The sequence below is a fragment of the Sciurus carolinensis genome, chromosome 1 (genome assembly GCF_902686445.1).
Source record: "Sciurus carolinensis chromosome 1, mSciCar1.2, whole genome shotgun sequence".
NCBI classification, from domain to species: Eukaryota; Metazoa; Chordata; class Mammalia; order Rodentia; family Sciuridae; genus Sciurus; species Sciurus carolinensis.
The window spans coordinates 128,343,374-128,365,037 of NC_062213.1; the positions used below are offsets into that span (position 1 = coordinate 128,343,374).

General features: G+C 36.4%; 1 protein-coding gene and 1 pseudogene across 2 annotated transcripts in view; both read right to left on the minus strand.

Annotated features, from left to right (window-relative positions):
- The window catches only part of Abcd3 (ATP binding cassette subfamily D member 3), a 73,844-nt gene extending 53,162 nt beyond the window's left edge, over positions 1 to 20,682 (minus strand). Inside the window, exon 1 of one of the 2 annotated variants that reach the window (XM_047555571.1) lies at positions 20,262 to 20,682. In XM_047555571.1, coding sequence (XP_047411527.1) covers positions 20,262 to 20,371 — 110 coding nt within the window. In that variant the 5' untranslated portion in view covers positions 20,372 to 20,682. The remainder of the gene's footprint in view (positions 1 to 20,261) is intronic. The other variant, XM_047555562.1, reaches the window with a different exon arrangement.
- LOC124989070 (ATP synthase F(0) complex subunit C2, mitochondrial-like) lies at positions 585 to 20,119 on the minus strand (annotated as a pseudogene).
- Positions 20,683 to 21,664: the final 982 nt, after the last annotated feature.

Genomic DNA, 21,664 nt, shown 5'->3' on the forward strand with positions numbered 1-21,664 from the left:
ATGTTTACAAAATGAAAAAGTTTACATATCAAGAAACCTGTGGAATCCAAATGAAGCAGTAATTCAGAGAGATCATAACTTTAAATACATATACTAGAAAAAGCAGTTGAATATTATAAAAACAGCAAAATTAGAAAAATAAAAGAATACAAATAGATGCAAAATATAAAAAAATTTAAAAGCAGACACTAGGCAGTTAAACTAAAAGCTGCATTTCTAAAAAAAAAAGTACTACTTTATAAACTTGTGACAAGATCCAAAAAAGGTGAAATAAAAATATTAGAAATTGATTAATAGATGAAATCACCACCAAAATCCTAACATGCTGATTCTAAAAATTATACGCAAATTAACACCAATTCAAGAGTGGATAACTGGAGGGAAAAGGGAGGTATTAGGGAAAAAAGGGAAGTATTAGAGGGAGGTATATTGTTATATTGTGTGAATATAGAAATATGTACAATGAATTCTATTATGTATAATTATAATGCACCAATAAAAATAAAAATTTTAAAAAGGGTTGATAACTGGCACCCTTCATAGTTTGTACATAAGATTCACTGTATTCATAAAATAGGGTTCCTCTAGGACACCTGTGTTTCTTTACCAAAATATCCAAATCCTGTAGAATAATTGCAGAAAATTCACATTAAAAATCTTATAAAGAGGATTACAATATTCTTAACAATTGTAAAGTTAACAAAAAAAAAAAAGAATCTTTTAACCAGGCACAGTGGCATGCACTTGTAGTTCCAGTTGCTCAAAAGGCCACAGCAAGAGACTCACTTGAGCCCAGGAGTTTGAAGCCAGCAGCCTGGGGTACACAGTGAGATCCCATATTTAAAAAAAAAAAGATTCCTGTTTTCTGTGATACCTCGGTTTGCAATCTGGAGCAATGAAGGTCTCTGGCATGCCAGAAGGGCTCCTCCTGCTTCATGAGTTGACTCATTGCCTTACTGATTTTGTCTGTAAACTTCTGAATTCTGGCTTCTGGTTAGAATTAGACGAATGCCTTCTGTAAATGAGATGCCATCCCAGCCTTATGAGCTCTATCTAGGAACTGGCTGTCCTGTAAGCAGAGTGCTGCCTGGCCTCTTCAAATTCATTTATACTCCTACCTCCTATGGCATAAGGAAATATGAACACCCATGGGGCATTCTCACTGAAAAGTTCAATCACATAAGAACCAGTGTTTTTAAATATCAGAGGTTACATTCCAATATCACACTCTGTTCAAAAAAAGTTTTCATTCACCTTTGCACAAGAAGAGGTACAGAATATTATTATTCCATTTGGGGAAACAGCCCCAGGGTCAGTGGGAAATAAAAATTCAACATTGTCTCAAGTAGAAATTTGGGGACTCTTCTAGGAGCCTTCAATGGGAAAGTGTTCCCACCCTTCATGGACTGTGTCTAATTTTTATTGCTTGGTATTAAGTGGAAGAATTAGCTGTACATTCTGGTGGTGAAGATAACCCTACAAAACCCTGGTACTCCAGTGATCCAAGGACTGCACTGCTTCTTACAGATGGACTATGCATATGGCTATTATCTTTTACCTTTTTAATAATGTTCTTTTAAAAATGAGTTTGCTCTGCTGTACATATTTATGCACTCTGCATGTGGAGGGAAAAGGAGCTTCCCAGACTTGTACTTGTAACAAAGGCATTTTAAAAAAAGCTTTTAATTATGATTTTGAACTTAACTGAAAAACTGCTAGAATAATACAAATGTTTCTCATATACCTTTCATCTACATTTCCCAATTAACATTTAGCACATTTGCTTTATTCTCTCATACACACATACAAATATTTTTCTGAACCATTTGGGATTAAATAGCCATTAAATACATCAGTGTCTGTTTTCTAAAACCAAGGGATTCTCTCACATAACCACAGTACAATTATCAAAATTTGAAAATTAACATTGCTATAATACTATAATCTACAGACTTAATTAAAATTTCTCCAATGGTCCCAATATCTCCTACCCTATCAATCAACACTCCTTCCTTTCCACTGTGCTCTCATTCATGTCCTGTAAATAACACATTTTATCACTTTTCTGATTATCTATCCTGTTTCTTTTTGCACAAAATAATCAATATATACATATCTATTCACAATAGCCAGATTGTGGAATCAACCTAGACGCCCTCAATTGACGAATGGATAAAGAAACTGTGGTATATATATATATATATATATATATATATATATATATATACACACACACACACACACACACACAATGAAATATTACTCAGTCATAAAGTATAATAAAATTATGGCATTTGCAGGCAAAGGGTGAAACTGGAGAATATCATGCTAAGTGAGATAAGCCAATCTCAAAAAAACCAAAGGACGAATGATCTCGCTGATAAGCGGATGATGATACATAATGGGGGGGGGGGGAGCAAGAATGGAGGAAGGAGGGACTGTATAGAGGGAAAAGAGGGGTGGGAGGGGAGGGAGGGGTGGGGGGAGGGAAAGATAACAGAATGAGTCAAAAACTATTACCCTATGTAAATGTATGATTACACAAATGGTATACCTCTACTTCATGTACAGAGAAACAAGATGTATCCCATTTGTTTACAATCAAAAAAAGTAAAAAAAAAAAAAAATGAAAGAGCAAGAAGAATAAAAGGAAAAAATTTTTTTCCTACATATCTGATTTTTATCCTTTCTTACATAAAAAGTAACATATCAGTCTTTTGTTAAACTGCTTTACTTAATATTTCCTGACAATCTTTCCTATCAGTTCACAGAACGCATCTTCATTTTTATAGCTGCACAGAACTCCACTGTGTAAGAACCATAGTTTGTCAACCACACTTTATGAATGGGCATTTAGACTTTTTCAAACAGTTTGCAATTACAAGCAATGCTCTAATAAAAACCTTATGCATGTCATCACAGTTGTATCTTCCATGAGGACTGTTGGGTCAATAGGTAAATGCACAGTAGTTTTGTTACCTATAGACAAATTCCCCTCCAAAGAATGTGCCCTTGTATTAACACCAGCAGTATAAGAAAATACCAGATTCTCCATAACCTCTCCAATAAAGTATATTTTGACACTTTTAAATTTCTGCCAATGTAAATGTGAAGCAGTATCTAGTACAGATTTAACTTGCAATTCTCATTTTGAGTGAAGTCAATCATACTTTTAAGAGTCATTTATGTATATTATCCCTTTATCTGTGACCTATACTAAAGACAGATTCTACATTGCCATTTGTCTTTTGACACTTTGGTGGGGTTTTGCCACACATGAGGTTTTCAATTTTATGTAGTCAAATAATCACTATCTTCTTTTATTGTATTTGAATTTTTGAGTCACACTTTAAAAGACTTCCTCTATACCTAGGTTAGAGCTGAATTCACCCATTTTTTTTCTGGCACTTGTGCGGTTTAATGGATTTATTCTTATATATGGTGTGATGGGTAGACTTAATTTGTCATATTTCCAATAGCTTACCAGTTATTTCACCACCCTTTATTAAAAAGTATATTTTTTTCCAATGATTTGAGATGAATGGGATGATTCTGAATCTCCCTGAATTATCTCTCTCCTCCCAAAAAAATCCAGACTCAACAATCAGGATAGCAAACCCAAAAATCCATGGACAACATATATACCGAAACTAAAAAAATTGATGAAATGTTCCTACAAAACTCAAAATATGAATAGGAGGCACCAAACTACCAACAGCTACAAGACCTGAATGGTGGCAGTATCTGTGCAAAAAACAGTAGAGAGAATTAATAGGGTATCCAAAACCACTAGAATAACTCACTGGAAAACTCAAAGGGCCAATTGAAGAAGAACAGTGAAACTGGAAGGAGTTCTGCACAGTCCAATAAATTGCACGTGGATTCAGGGAGTTCAAGGTAAGGTCTGAATGGGTAAAACAACCCGGACCTCTTAATACTCAAAATTAAACAACTACCACTCTGTTGGGGTTCAAAAAACAACAACCCAAACATGTCACTTTGGATTTCAAACTGAGAGCACTGGAGAGCAGCTAATGCTGAGAAAGGGTTTCTAGGAAGATACCTTATTTACCTAAAGATTGAATCTGACAAAGAATAACACAACTGTCTTCAAATTTTCTTACTGAAATTTCATAACCAAGGAAGTTTATCACAGGAAGAGACTGAAAATCAGACACTATACCTGGAGCCAAGAACTTTGCCCCAAGTCATTGTCTATTTTCATTCCTCCCCTACAAATCATTTATTCCCCTTAAAATTGCCCACAGTCCCCTACTTTACTCTCTTCCTATGAAGAGTGTAGTTAAGTCTCAATCATCTGGCCTTCTTTGAGTTCTCATATTTTGTCTGACTCTGGTGCTGGGCACATTAATAAACCATTATGTCTTTCCTCCTGTCTATTGTCAGTTTGTTCCAATAGACTCAAAAGACTAAAAGGAAAGTTTGAACTTCCCTACAGCTTCCTTACAGAATAAAGCCTCACCCTGAAAAGAAACTGAGAGAAACAGAGTTCAGTGTGAGCAGCCTAAGAACAAAGTGAAGAAAAGAAACGGCCTAGAGATCTCAGACAGTAAGCTACCATGTTTTCAAACATTTCATGAAAGCAACAGAGAAGGGAGCTCTAGGGCACAAAGTAGAAAAATTATACTAAATCAAGCCTCCCTTATAAAAGTTGAAAATTACCTTCAGATACAGAAAACAAGCAACAAAATAGGATCAAAGTTAAATCCTTAACAAAGTTATTTCAAAGATACAAAAATAAGAATGTTCCTACATAAAGTTAAAGGATGTCAGAAACACTTTACTGTAGGAGTTCTATCAATTATGATCTCAAAATAAACTTAAAATATTAAGCAGCAATGCAGAATATAAAGTGGTAACAGAAAACAGAATTTGTATAATATACAACTGTGGTAAAATTTTTAAAAGATAAACCATTAAAAATTGAATACAAACTATACCAAATACAGAGCAAATAAACATAACAGATAAAATGTGAAAATAATACACAAATTATACACATAAACTTTATATATTTAAACAGAAAACAAACATTTGAGAAAAGTGATAAATACTAATGATAAACAAAGGCTATTTATTAAAGTTCCCCCATAATGATTTTTAAAAAGGAAACAAAAAATAAAACTATAATTTTAAAAAACTCTCCTGAAATAAAAAGGAGTTGAAACCATAATATTAAAACACATGAAAATGTCAATAATTGATCATTTTTTGATCTATAAAAATGGCTATTACATATGGTTCAATAGAAGAGGGGAAAAGGAAACCACATACTTCAGAAAAATCAACCTGGAAGAACCCAAGATTTATTCTGTTACTAAATTAAATGAATATAAGCTAATAACTAAAATAATACTTATAGTCAAGAAGAGAAACATGAACCAAATATTTTTATATCCAGCTGAATTATCAAATATTCGAAAATAAGGACCATAAACAAACTGTTTGCAACATGAAAGAATTTAGCAAATTTGTCCATTAGCAGGCTGGGTTGTAGCTCAGTAAAGTGTGCTTGCCTAGCATGTATGAGGTACTGTGTTCAATTCTCAGCACCACACATAAATAAATAAAGATAAAGGTACATCAACAACTAAAAGATATTTAAAAACAATAAAATACTGTCCATTAGCCCTTTCTGAGGAATTTACTAGAGAACAAAAAGAATGATCTTGGACAAAAGGAATGACTTCAGAGCCACTGAGATAAGGAGAGGTAATAAGCATTATATATTTACTTACAGAACCAAGACTAAATAAGAGTTAAAAGGGAGAGAGTATGCTCTGATGATGTAAATATAACACCACCATAAAATAATGAATGAATTTGAAGAGCATGTATGTAAAAAAAAAAAAGTAACTTTTCAGAAATCATATGGGCTGTATCTGAAATACAACTTGGAAAGTGTTGTGTGTATAAAATGGAATAAAGCAACTGAGTATCACTGTGACATTCTAGTTTGACCACCCCCTATATTCTTAAGAATCAAGATGAACTGTGTAGAAAAAAGGAGATACAAATGTTAGGCAGCAGTTAGTAATAAGCAGTGAAATATGAATCAGTACAGGGTTTCTTTCAAACTGCCTTTAATAAATGATCGAGTAACTTGTAGAACAACAACAGGTATACTAACCCTGAGAATAAACACATGGAAACAAAGGGAGTCAATTAAGAAATAGTTCAAGAAAGATCAATGGAGCTAACTCCTAGCAGGGTCTCCTGAGGTCACTGTAAAGTTAGGATTTATGGAAATATCATTATCAACGTAGGCATGCTAAGATGAATTCTGCCCAATCATTGACCCCAGTACCCACATTAACTATAAGATTAACTTGTAGATGAAACCCTCTGAAAAGGATGGCCACCATGACAGTTCTAGAAAGAATCAACTAGGGTCAAAAACTCCACCATCCAACATGAAGGAAGAATTGAATACCTGATTGGTATAGAGTGTATAAGGTGGACTCCAGGTCTGAAGGCAACTATAAAACAGCAATAAATTTGGAAACAACACTTAAACTTTGTCATTCTCTGCTTGGAGATGACCCACTCTCATCTCCAAAGGGTTCTTTGCTGGAGACTAACTTTACTTTCACTCATAATAAAGTTCTCCTGCTTGGCTTTTCATATCTGACTTTAAATGTTCTTTTACTGGAATACAAGAAACAAGATTTGTAGCTTCAATTCACCACTCTTCTGTGACACAGACACAGAAAAGGGTAATTTAAAATCTTCAAGTCCTATATACAGATTGGAAGTTATAGCATATTCTAGCTGTTTTTAAGAAAGGCCTAGAAACAATGGCCAACAGACTCAACAAACATGCCCAAGTTTCGGTTGCGATCTTGAAATACCATTTCCCATTAAAAAGAACCAAACTCTTCTTGGAACAAAGAGCTGATTTTAGATCTGGTCAAAATATATCTAACAAGAGATTTGAACATATTATTACAGACAGTAAGGAAGTTACTATCAAAGACCACTGAGGCCATGACAACAGGACTAAGGAGCCAACTTTAAAGAGGCTCTCACTGGACCAAGATGGGCAACCAAGCATGAATAAAGATAATAATCATAATGAACAGATGCACAAATAATTAAATCAGTGGTTCTTGAACTCACTGATCACCTTCAGACAATAACAGAAATCTAACATATTATTTTGAAAACTGATTAATAAAAAGCAACTATCTATCCTGCCTTTCCTAACTGAATTGTACCACTGGGTAACCAGAGAGTAGAAAAGTAAAAGTTTCTTATTGTGGAAGTATTCCACCTTATAAATACATAACAATTCACATATGTCATCTTATAAGCCTTAGTAGTAAGTTAATTATCTAGACATAAACCATCAATGGCTGTTAAAATCACGAAAGAGAAACAACCATAACACTATACACTTCTTAATGAAGAGTAAACCACAACAGGGCCTAGGAAGTATTGCCTTTCATAACAACTCAAGACAAACAAAACTTCAATGTGATCAAGCTTTCATATCCAACTATCAATTTGCAGAAAATACAAAGGATAAAGAAAAACTTTATGCAATCAGCATAATTCAGAATCTATATAGGTCAAAATATCTGGTTGCTTCAACAAATAAACTATAAGAAAAAAGGGAAAAAGGGTAGCAGGGATATGCACTTTCAGAGACTTAAAAAAAACAAAGACACAACTAAATTATATTGCTCAGCAAAGCACATTTGGATAATAAAATTTAAGGAAATGCAATTAGTATAGAAGTCAGAATAGCAGTTACCTTTAGGAGAGAGGAAAGGGGCTGTGATTGGAAAAGGATCACGTAGAAGGCTTCTAGAGTGGCTATAAAGATCCATTTCTTGAACAAATGATGGTTTCAAAGGTGTTTTGTTTATAAAAATAAATCATTAAGTTATACATGTGTATGTATATTTATTTATCTGTGGCATAATCTATAGACCCTTCTTCTCAAGTCATAATTCCATGTCTTTTTCTCAAGCTATTTTCCCTAACTGGAATGTCCTTGACCCCTTAGCAAGACACTCCATATCCCTGAAGATCAGAGCTCAAATGTGAAATTTGCATTTGAATGAAACATTCCCACCTCCATACTCCCTCCCATAAAACTGTATTCCCACCACTAGTTATACTTTGGTTGTACAAATTCTTCTATTACTAAGACAAATTACTCAATTTGGTATCTCTATGCCCAGCCCATGGACATACAACATTCAATAGAATGTACTGAATAAATGTTCTATTTCTCCCCACATTAAGGTCTCCTCTGAGGGTGGGGGAACTAGCTATTTTGTTGAACAAATAAAATATAGGCAGAAATGTATCTATTCATCAATAGTTAAACTGGAAAATATCTGATACTTAAATAAAAAGTGGAATCCCTATGAACTATTAAGTCTTACACTTGATTTTCTTTCCTCTCCCCCATCTCTTTACTAAAACATCTTGGCATTACTGAGGGAGGAAAAACAATGAAATGATTCCCACAGTTAAAAAACACCTTAAATTTTCTGATGCAATGTAACTATTAGATAAATAGAGATAAATAGAGATAAATAGAGAACACTATCTTAAAACATTACTAGAAGATTTGTGGAGAAATTTGCTGGGAATTTAACAAGAAAATAGTATTTAAGTGTTAAAATACAGAATTCTCTCCTTCAACATTCTGTGAGTTTCTCAACAGAAAAAAATCTTGTCCAATTTCATTTTTTAATGATTTTTAATGCTTTTTTCTTGATTTAATTTTTAATCTTCCCAAATGTTCAAATACAAAACTAGGATAAATAGGTTCTGCTTTCTCCCACTATAAGATTCATTTAGAAAAGAGAATTGTTTACTTTCAGAGTCCTCAGCACCTAGAAATTCTATGTCCAATTAATTAAAGTACAGACTTATATCATATCCCCAACTCCCAAGAAGAGACCTCTCAATCAAATCTCTGTACCAAACAGCTCAAAACCCAGCATTTCACATACCGTGGGCACTCAACTCTGACTTAGTGGCATGATGACTAGGTTCCTTTCTTTGAGTAGTTTTTTATTTCCACCTTCTGTTCTCAGGCCAGGCTACTTCCTCCAGCCCTTGTTCTGGAATAAGTAAAATACGGCATTCTACCTTGATTTCTTCTTTTCTCCTAAGTTCACCTCCAAGAGAAACTGAAGAACTGCAATAACACTAAATTTAGAGTAAGAAGTCTGAGTTTGATGCTAGCCAATATACACTATTTTTACAAAGAAGATAAAAATGAAATGCAACAGTAAGCTAATACTGTTTTGATCAAAGCTAAGAAGCAACAGTTTTAAGTTACATCCTCATTTCAGAAGTTAAAATGGGGAAAAAGTACTAAAATGTGGGGGAAAAGTGTATCTTAGAATCAACAAAATGTGATAGTAATCATGAGAAATTTTAGGTGTTTTTTCTTTTTCTAAATCGAATCTTCTAGAGTATCTCTTACATTTTATCGGCAAAAATGTCTAATATTTAAAACTATGAAGTAGTAAAAGCAATTTTTTAAAAGTTCAGAGGTTTTGTGCTGTTCACTAAATTATAGCATCATTGTCTTTTTCCTTCTTAAGAGAAACTGTGTGTCAGGTTGCTTCATAGGTTTAAGTGAAATGTACATTTTTAAAATAATGACAAACTTTTACCTAAAGAAGCTGCCCTATTCCACGTGGTATATTTCTTTTTCATGCTGGCAGATATAAAATATTAAAAAATCAAAATAATTTAAGCATATTGTGTCTATTATGGTACCAGTATAATGGTGAGACTGTTCATCTATTAACAGATATCAAAATACCTAACTATGCTCTGATCAGCTTTACTTTTAATTTTATACGTTATTAAATTCTATTCACTCAGGACTGTTATTCTAGAAAAAAAATAAGAAATGTAGAATTTTTAAAAAATATATTTTAAGCACATTTACAAGCTGTCCCTAGTAAGGTTTTAAACCATCCTAATACATACTACAGTTCCCACTTCTACAACAGAATATTATTCAGCCTTAAAGAAGAATGAAATTATGGCATTTGCTGGTAAATGGATGGAGCTAGAGAATATCATGCTAAGTGAAATAAGCCAATTTCAAAAAAACTGAAAGCTGAATGTTTTCTCTGATATGCAGATGCTAATTCACAATGAGGTGGGTGGGCTAGGGAAGAATAGTTACTTTGAATTAGGTAGAGGGGAGTGAAGGAAAGGGAGGGGGTCCGGGGGGTAGGAAAGATGGTAGAATGAATCAGACATTATTACTCCATGTACATAGATCTATACGACCTGTGGTATTCTATCTACATCATGTATAAGCAAAAGAATGAGAAATTAAATTCCATTATATATGATGTATCAAAGTGTATTCTATTGTAATGTATAACTAATTAAAACAAATAAAAGAATTAAAATAAATAAAAAGAACACAACCATCATTTAGCCAAAGCATTTGGACTACATGCTTAATAAAGGCTCTATTCTTGACAGGGATACCTACAACAAAAGTGATTTTACTCATAAAAAAAAAGTCACTATTTTCTTTTCCTTTGTTCTGGTGATTGAATCCAAGGACACTTTACCATTGAACTATATCCCCATTCCTTTTAATTTTTTATTTTGAGACAAGGTCTCAGTAAATTGGTGAGGCTGGCCCAAACTTATAATTCTCTGCTTCAGCCTCCCAAGTTGCTTGGATTTTAGGTATGCCACTGTACCCATCACAACTGTTCTTTAGTAAAAGTGCAATGTCTAATTTTTAATAGAAATACTACACGTGACAATGTAAACAACTCTAATGTTCCATAAAAATCTTACCAAAAGAATGGAGAAATACCAGCATTTAATTTGGTCATACATCACTTCAAAGTAAACATAAAAGACACTTTCTTCCTCCCAATTCCAGTTTATGTTCTACAGTAAAAGAATAGAAGTTAATGATATTCATCAGATCATGCATGAGTATGATATTGATCCTTTGGGGGAAATATAATTTATCTAAATTGACAGTATGGTAATGGGTACTAAGAAGGAAGAGGTAAACTCTAGGAGCAAGAAGAGAGTTCACCAAAAAATCACGTCAGACTAAGCCCATTCTCTTCTCTGAAGGAATATGGAAACTCCATCAACTTTGTTTACTATGTTACAAAACATGTTAGACCAAATCAAGGGTTCTCTGCTTTTTCATATAAGAGACCAATGGTACAAAGAACTCTAGGGTCTCATCTTCACAGTACTATGATGAGAAAAGAAAACCTTTCCCAATTAGCAGTTTCAGAAACACCCCAAAAAAGAACTTTGGCCTAATACAGATCAGGTTATGAATACTTTCAGAATGCCAGGTCTGTTATCAGAAGGTACTGGCAAGATAAAGACAAGTCAATACAATACCCAGAAGGTGTCAATACATAGCAAGGTTAGAGTGGTATAAATATTGCTTTATGCTTAGTCTGGTCCAATTTCTTTTTAATTTATTGGGAAAATATACAGAAAGAATACTAATTAAAGTTCTAAAAGGAAGAAGCGACATGCTCAAAAAAAAAAAAAAAAGTTTAAGTGTAAGGACCTGCACCCAGGTTAAAAAAAAAAAAAAAAAAAAATTAAGCACATAGGAGGGAAAAGGAAGTAGAACCACTGTATAAACTAAATATGAAGAATATTTGTTATAAAAACAAATTTCATCTTATGCGATTTTAACAAAAGATTAAGATCTACAAAGCAGGTCATAATTTTGTTCTATTTTATGCCAGTGAATATGAAATTTAGTTTAGAACCATCTCTCTAAAAGGTGGAGAAATACAGTATCGTATTACAGAAGCAGCAACTGATAAATTACTGAGTGCCTGAAACTATGTCACATAAAACTAAAATACTTTCTACCTCCACAAGTAAATGGTTCTATCAATTGAAAGCTGCTTCTTTAGGGAGATTTTCATAGATGTGACTATGAAAGGAAACTTTTAGGAAAGTTCAATAATTTTTGAGTAGCTAACAATGGGAGATTTTGTTGTCTTCTTAGTTTTACTTTAGCAAGCACAGCAATAGCCTATGAGTTATTTTTATTTATTGAACATGGGGTGAATGCATTTTTCTTATGTAATCCTCAATCAACTGTTGAATTATGTGAAAACTGTTATCCCCATTCTACTAAGGCTGTTGAGTTCATTGACCAAGGTCACAGATCTCGCAAATGGCTTAATAAAAATCTGAACCTATACCTGACTCCAAAAACCATGTTTTTCCACTACATCATGGTACCTTCATAATCAAGATCAAGTTGCTACATTAAAGAAAAAGTTTGTTCTTGCAAATATAAAAAATATATGCAAATTAAAAGAATCTTTCAACATTATTTTGCACCTCTAATGCAGAAAAAAATTTAAATACTCCCTAATGATGAGTAATTTTAGAACTCAGTCACAGTATTGTAAAGTGACACAACTCTTTAAAAGTAGTATGCCAGTCAGTCTATGAATATCTATAATATCCTTTCCACAAACACTAAAGAAGTTCATAAGCTTTCATTTATCAATTCTATTTCCAGCAACTTATTCCAAGGAAATTATTCAATAGAGATAGAAATGTTCACTCACAAAAATATACAGTACTATCTATAAAAATTCTAGAAGCAATCTAGATGCCCAATATTTAATGGTAAAAAAAAATTACGATTAAACCAACCACAGGAATATTTATGTATTTTTTAAAAGAACAGAACTAGATGAAAAATGTACACCTTAAGTGAAAAGAGCAAAACACGTAGTTATAGAATCATCAGATGTGGTGGTGCACGCTTATAGTCCCAGCTACTTGGGAGGCTGAGAAGGGAGGATCACTTGAGTCCAGGAGTTCAGAGTCCAGCCTGGGCAACAAAGCAAGATCTCATCTTCAAAAAAACAAAAAACAAAAAAATTATAATTATGTAATAAATGCATATAACAAAAATATAAGTTTATTATTATTATGGCATTAGGAATAACTTCAAATTTCTTAACTGTCTTTAATATTTCTACTCTCTTGTTAACTGTCACAACTAGGTTACAAATGGTACTAATACCATTTTTATAAGTTTCTGAGACTTGATTTACCCATGGAAATAAGAGGCATAAAGGGTCCAGCTCCTAAAGAGCACATAATATACTTGAGACAACATTTACATTTGTAGCAAGAAAAGAAGTGTTATTTAAAACAACAGTAACCACAGCCCTAAGAAGTGAGCATCTCAGAGGTAGAGTCAATCAACAAACATCTTCTGAGTGCCCACTATATGCCACTCATAGTTCTAGCAACTAGAGCTATAACAATGAACAAAACAAAAATTCCTGCCCTCATGGTGCTTACATTCTGGCAGCACAGACATAGAATAAATAAGATAAATGTTATGGTTGGATGTGAGGTGTCCCCCAAAAGCTCACATGTGAGACACTGCAAGAAGAGTCAGAGGAGAAATGACTGAGTTGTGAGAGTCTTAACCCAATCAGTGATTTAATTCCCTGATGTGATTAACTGAGTGGTAATTGAAGTAGTGGGGTGTGGCTGGAGGAGACTGGAATTGGGGCATGGCTTTGGGATATATATTTTGTATCTAGAGAGTGAAAACTCTCTGCTTCCTCGTGATGCCAGATGCTTCCCTCTGCCAAGCTCTTCTGCCATGATGTTCTGCCTCACCTGGAGCCCCAAGGAATTCTATGAACTAAGCCCTCTGAAACCATGAGCCCTTGAATAAACCTTTCTTCCTCTATAATTGTGCTGGTCAGATAATTTAGTCACAGCAGTGAAAAAGCTGTTTTACTAAAACAATAAATATGTAAAATAAAAAGTGCTAAGAAAAAAAATAAAGCCAGGATAGTGGACAGTGTGTGTACTGAGGATGCTATCCTAAATTGAGTGGCAATGTGCTCACTAAGATGTCTGATAAGACAGAAAGGAGAAGAGAGAAAGGAGTAAAGAGAGAAAGGAGTAAGCAATGTGGTACCTGGGAAAGAACATTCCAGGCAGGAGAACAGCATATGCAAAAGTCCTCAAACAGAATATCTGCCAAGGATGCTAGTGAACCAAAACACTGGGAAGTGTAATTAATTAAACGACCTTCACCTAGTTCCCTCAGCTGACTATAGCCAGCTACACAGTTCTCAGAACACTGCTCTGGACCTGATCTGCCTCAGTTGAATTCAGTACACAGTTGCTTTCGCTGTAAATCCTTTAATGCTTCTTTCACCTACGGTTACGTAAGCATCATCTTTTATTCTACGGATCCAAATGAGGCCAGCCCATATAACCATGGTTCATCCTAAGGATCTCAAATAGCTCCAGTCCCTCAAATGACCCTGTGTTTATAGTTTACAAACCACTCTGTGAACCTGTGAAACTGTGAAAAGTGAAACCACTCCCTTTTAGAGCTTGAGTTGATAGAAGCATATCTTACAAAATAAAGATGAATTTGATGTCTGCAGGAAAGTTAAAGGGGGATTAGTGGAAAGGGAGTGAAGGAAGTAGAAGACAGAGATATGAGGACATTCAAATGGTTAAAAAAAAAAAAAAAAAAATGGCCCAGCACTGTCTACTGTCCTGGCTTTATTTTTTTCTTAGCACTTGCCATTATCAAATGTGCTTTTTATTTTACATATTTATTGTTTTAGTCAGCTTTTTCACTGCTGTGACTAAATTATCTGACCAGCACAATTATAAAGGAGGAAAGTTTTATTCAAGGGCTCATGGTTTCAGAGGGCTTAGTTCATAGAAGGCCGGCTCCATTCCTTGGGGCTCCAGGTGAGACAGAACATTTATTTTTCTCAGGGAAAAAGAAAATAGCCAGAAATTGCCAACAGTGGGAATGTCCAAGCAATTCCACAAACCCCCACCTTCTTCTTTTTCTTATTAATACAAACCCTGAGCAAACCACTTTTCCCAGACTGCCTGGGGAAATACAAGAAAAGGAACACAGAGGGCAGATGAGGCATGGGAGAAAGAATAGGAGGTGAAGACCTCGCCTTCCTATGACAAGTAGGATGAGAAAGGCCACCATTAGGCGAAAGAGCACCTCCAAAAGGGCAAAACCCAGAATGGCACAGAAGACCTGTTGCTTCAGAGTACAGTTCCTGGCATAACAAATAATGAGGCTCCCAAACACAGCCCCAATCCTAGCCCCAGCTTCAAGGAACCTGTTTGCTGTGTCAATATCCCTTGAAGTAGTGCTGGTTTGGAAGCTACAGTTAGAGACAAGTGAGGGGATGCAGGACTGCCAAGGGGGTGAGGCTCTCATCTGTCAGTCTCTGATCAGTTCAGCACCACTGCAGATAATGGTAAGTTCAGCAACTGGGAGGTGTCCTGGCTGAGGATCCTGACCAAGGATAGGGTAGAGAGGAACTTGGAGCAGGCATGTATTTTTAGGGGTGAGAGGTCATCATAGAAGAGCTCTCAAACAAGTCTTAAGTAAAAGAATTCTGAGATGTTCACTATGCTGACATATAATCCCTGCCACTACTCCCAAATTTTCAACAGAAGTCTTCTAGAAAAACCTGCTTTGTGGCTCAAGATTTAGAGAAATCAAGGCAGATACCAAAGAGACAGGGTTAAAAGACAAGATGAAAGTAGGATCTAAATACAAAGAAGCAAAAAGGTGAAGTAAAGTGTGACTAAGAAAAACCCAAGCTTCCTGAAACTCCTCAGAAATACTTGTGGTAGGAAACTGTGTCCCACCATTAATAGATGAGAACATTAAAAAGGATAAAGGGTAAAGGTATACTTTGACACATCACTAGATTATACCTCACCAAACAAAGATTAGATAAATCAAGAAAGGTACTTAAACATGTTTTTCAGAACGTTAAACAGGGTGTGATCACCATTCAGATCACCTAGAATAGTTAAACACTTCATGGAAGAGATAATCCTGCCCTAGCCCTTCAAGGATAGTAAGATTTGGAGACCAGAGAACACAAAGAAATTTCAGGTATGGCTAATTGCTTGGATAAAGCTCAGAAGCCAAGAATTAGGGTAGCCTATTCATCAGCACAGAAACTGGCCTATCTGGAACAGAGCACCTACTAGCAGGCAACAGCACATAAGGTTAGCCAGGTAAAATGACACCAGATTGAGGAAGGCTCTGAAATCCAGGATAAGAAATCTGAACTTCATAATCACTGATGGGAAGAAAAAGAAACTGCTTTGTTCTGCTTTAAGATAATAAAATACTGTGGCAATGTAGACTGATCCTTTTCCCTACATTCTAAAACTGGCACACCAATTCCCCCTACCCAGGTTACATTCTATACTATCAGGTACACTAATCATTTCTATGAAGATAATGCCTCTATTTGTTTGTATTAGTCCCACATCTCCGATGCATGTCAACTACCTTTAAAGGTTTTTCAACTACCTCACATCATTTATCTATCCTATGGTAGATCCAAAATAGAGATTTAAAGGTACTCAGTCCATGCCCTCAAGAAACTCAGAGTCTGATGTAGGCAGAGGTCAAGAAAAGAAACCAGGACAATACAAAGTGGTAACTGCTACAGTATAGAGATGCTTAAGAGTGCCAGGAAAGCACAGGACATCTATCAGTCTGGACACAGGGAAAAGACAGAAAACACCTAAAAGATTAAGTGCTGACTGAGTCCTAAAGAAAAAGAACTCTCACAGTGGAAAAAGTAGTGGGGATGACACTTATTACAATCAGTCTGCAAAGGCTAGGCAGAGCCTGTCATCTGAGATTACAAGTTAATTCCACATGGCTGGTAAATACAAAAAGTAGTCAAGGACCAAATCAGAACAGAAGTTTTATTTTAGAGTAGCCGAAAGATTTTAATGAAGGAATATTATGAACAAATTTGCATTTCTTAAAAAGAGCTCTGGTGGCAGTGGAAGAAAGATGTAAAGGGCTAAGTTTCTGCATATCATAAATGCAACAAAAATCTGAAAAAGACTACTGTAACATTCAATTTATTTTATTATTCATTACCACCACCTTTATAGGTTTGGCACACATTCTTCATAAAGCCTTCCCTAACCCTTTCAAAGACATTAACCTGGTCTTTCTCAGAATTTTGAGAGCATGTCTGACTATACACTTGATTCTGTCATCATCTTACATTTTAAATACTTTGTTAAGTTTCCTCTCCCTAGTAAGAAGGTAAGCTTCTTGAGAAAAGATGTCTCATTTTTTTAAATGTATGTTTTGTATGTGTGTATGTCCCCTATAGTACCTAGCACAGTAATATAAAATTCAGAAACAGACTCCTTTAAACTGAATAAATGGCTCTTATCCATGAGTAAAATATTCCATTTTTCCCATAAATAATAAAAATAGAATGTATTAGATAAAACTAAAGTGAGAAAAGTTAGTATAGTAGTGGTACGACACCATTATAAATGAATACAAAGGAACTTTCTGAGGAGCTGAAAAGTTCTAATTTGTGATAGGGGTATATTACATGAGTGTATCCATTCACTTAAAAAATGTATAACTAAGATTTCAGTGTATATAAATTTTACCTAAAACCTGTAAAAAGAAGGGGTAAGGAGCACGTAGACATACATGAAACAAGAATATCAGAATATTCTTGGTAATTCTTGGTAAAGTGTATGGGGGAATTATTATATTATTCTACTTGTATATGTATGAAATTTTCCACAATAAAGAGCTGTGGATATGAGATTTAACTGATTTAAAAAATTAATTTACAAAAATTTAAAATAAACCAGAATATTAAATTACTCATTCTCCAAATGTTTGGAATAACATTATATTGTAACCTTTAATGTGGTTTTACTAGCTGTATTACCTATCCAATTCCAAGAGAGTATATACTCTAGGACAAACCTACTATTAACAACACAGACAAAAGAAGGTTTAGTATTCACAAGTGCCTTAATTAAGTACTGGACAGACATTAAATTAGTCCTGTTATCAAAGATATCCCAATGGTCAAAAAAATATAAGGTTAGAATTTTATAGTCTTTGAATTGTGATACCAAGGTAGTGAGTAAAAGACAGGCATAAGATTCTGGAAGTACATAACATCTACAAAGACAGACTCAAAGATGGTAGAATGTGACAAACATCATCACCCTATGTACATGTAACATTACGTGAATAGTGAGACTCCACATTGTGTACATCCAGAGAAATGAAAAGTTATACTCCATTTATGTACGATGAATCAAAATGCATTCTGCTATCATGTATAACTAAACAGAATAAAAAATTTTTGAAAAGAATACCATTCTTAATGATTTGAAAATAGTTCATTTTAACTCAGTAATTTGAACTCCACATTTATCTGCTCATAATCTGCTTTCTCTTCCTACAAAATATTTAATGTAAAATATTTTCCTACTCTGATGCAAAAGATTCACAACAATCTTTTGTCCAGTAAATTAACTATTGCATAATTCAATCCCTCCAAAAGTTCACAAAGTTCCTTAAAAGAGATGCTTAAAGAAATTTACAATGATGAAACAAGAGCCACAATTATTTAACAAGACAAATTCTATTACACTATTTCACTGCTATTGCCACTTCCCATTAGATTATGTTCAATTTCTCTTAATAACAGACAGTCTTAAAAATCAATGTAATAGTTTCCTTTGACTGTAACTGGAAGAGGGCTTGAGGGGAGTTTCTGGGATGCTGATGTTTCTTGATATGGAAGTTGATTACACTGGTGTGTTCCACTTGTAAAAATTCTTCAAGCTCTAGATTTATGATGTATACTTTTCTACATGCATGTAACACTCCAAAGAAGTTTTTTTTAAAAAAATCTTCAAAGCAGGCCACAACTGTTAGCTGTCCTCAAGTCTCCTCCCCATTTCAAAACAATTCTTCTACCAACTGTAACACTCTCTGCAAAAAATGCAATTCAAGTTAAAGCATTTAATATTTCCTTCCAGTATATGCCTAGATAACTGATAACTTCCACTGCAACTGGGAGTTCAGAAGACACACAATCCAATAGAAAAATGTTTTCTATTTTCCAGAATTAATATTTTTTTAAAAACACCCAGAATAAGAAAAGTGAACAGGTACTATAATAATGTCCAGTCTATGATGCAAATTATTTTCAACTTTGTTAAACTGATTTAGGAAAGAAAAGACTATCACTTCAGACTTTAATTTAGTTACACAGGAAAAGACTAGAAAGTACTTCATGGGAAGGGGACTAGGGAGCCACTTGGGAGTGTTTAACCCAAAATCTACTACTAATTAGATATATTAGGCAAATCAAAAACAGGAGACAAAAGTACCTGTCCAGAGACATGAATGAAGTAAAATTTATGAAAGCAGGATGCTAAGATTTAATATGAGATATGTAATGACTGACAAGAATACCTGGGAACTAACCTTTTCTCATTCACTTGCTGTAGCCCAGGAAATAAAAAGGATACCTGCAATTCCACAACTATAACTCAATTCTCTTCCTTCCTCTAATCTTATGACCCCTCAAAAGTTAAATCCCATTATGAAAATCTTCTCGCGGTGGAAGCAGTGCAGTGTAATTAAAAAGGATCTTGGTCCTCACCTAAAACACACTTTCACCTTTCACCTACAAAGCCAAGGGAGGGAACTTTGTCCTCCAAATAACACGAAACCAATTCAGCTTTTCCAGATGATATGTCAGGGCGTTCACTGAGCAATTCCAAGTTGGGGACGGGGGACGCACTCTGGAAGGAAATCGTGCCAACTGGCCCGAGGATAGCTCACACGAATCACCCTGGCGACTATTAACAGCGATTACTCGGGAATCGAGCCAAACCTCGTCCAAGTGACTTAGACAACAGTGACCAGCCTGACGAGTCCAATCCCCATCCTCAAATCACACATCCACGTCCACAAAACAAATCCTTCACGGTATGTCTGGGAAATGAGATGACAAAACTAAAACAGCCAGAAAGTTGATACAGAAATGAGATGCTTTATGAGTGGGATGGGCACACTGCTTCCCCTCCTCCCACCCTCGACTAGGAGCGACTGTCCTCCGGGCTGGGTCGCAGATTTGCTTGTGGGCACAGGAGAAAATTCGCACTCCTGCCGGTGCAGCGAGGTGGCCCGACAGGCCGGCGGGGTATGCGGAAAGCCGGGGGAGCCGGCGCGGCGGGGACACCCTGACATTGGAGCCTGGCTGCAGCCGCAGCCGCCCTCTCTCCGCCTGATCCGGCCGGGCACAGGGACTCGTCTGCCAGGCGCTGGGCGGGGAGTGCGCGCGGGGAGCGCCCGCTCGGGCCCGGGAAGGCGGCGCGGCCACGAGCCTTACCCGTGCAGGCCGAGGGCGCGGCGCCGCTTGTGGAGCAGGTACAGCAGCAGGAACGCGGCCCCCGCCAGCGAGGAGTTCCGCGTCGTCAAGTACTTGCTGAAGGCCGCCATGGCACCACCAGGGCGAGCGAGCTGGCGAAGGGGACACGGCGGCAACTACCTTAGTGCAGGAAGCGCGGGGGAGACTGGGAGGAGAGGACCGCGAGGAGGGAGGGCGGTGCCGGCCACGAAGGACCGCCCCCTGGAGCGCGCCGCCGCGCCGCCCGCGCGCCGAGCCCACCGCGAACTTCGGTTCGGCGGGAGCGCGCGCGGGCGCCCGGAGTCCGGAACGGTCCCGGGACCGCCTTGCGCACGCGCGGACCCCCACGGGGTTGCCGGAAACGCGGCGCTGGAATGGGGTTGATAACTCCTTCTGCCTCTCCTCACCACTGCGAGGTCCGGTTGCTGCCCCTACCTCAGCCCTGCCCCTCTCCGGGTGCATACATCCCGGCTTCCACAAGAACTGGAAGAGCGGGCCCCGCCTGCGCGGAGGACTCAGTGGGCCCTGCCTTCCGCCACCCCCCACCATGATGGGTCGTTACCACCCTCTTAAAGGAGCTCGGGAAGAAGGGGAGCGGCCGGATTTACACAAAACTGGAAGCACCGTAATCACTGGGAAGTACACAAAGCAGTCGGGGAGGTGTGGGAATGACTGCAGGTACCTTTTCCAGCGAAGGTTTTCCAAACCGTAACCTCTGGGGTACGGTGAAATCGGTTTGGTAAATCAGGACCACCACTTTGTCTTTTAATGAGAAGAATAGAACACAACAAAGATCTCAGTGTATCACGTAGTAAAGGAGTTGTTTTGAGAAGTTTTTATTCCAGTTTTTTGTAGGTATGTATCGCGGTGGAGACATAAAATGTGTTTCTTTATGTAGGTCTTGTCAAACAAAAAGTTTGATAATCTCAGTTCTTTGCAAAGCGACATTCAGAAATAACAATCGTGCGTTGTATTAATGCTGGCCTTACTCCCAGAATCAGAAAAGCTTTACAGATTACTGCATTCTTGTTCTGTCCGACTTCTATGATGCAGAATCGTTGTTCCTAGCATTTAGCCTAACACATAGACAGTAGTTTAACGAAACAGTTTTCAGTTGAGACTGGGGAAAAACGTATCAGAAAAGTAAGTTCATAAATTCTCACATTCTCCATGTTAGAAATAGTCTAAAAAACAGTGGTGCCTTAGGTGTTTTCTCAGTATAAATTGGCGGTTGCCTAATACAGGCTCCAAGAATCACAAAGGCCTGATACAGTAATGATTGATGTGTAGGGTGTTCAGTCAATTCTAAGTTATGTAAAAGTGAAGCTTCTACTAAATTCTCCATCTGCCATGTGAACATTTTTATTACTTCATGTAAGGTTTGG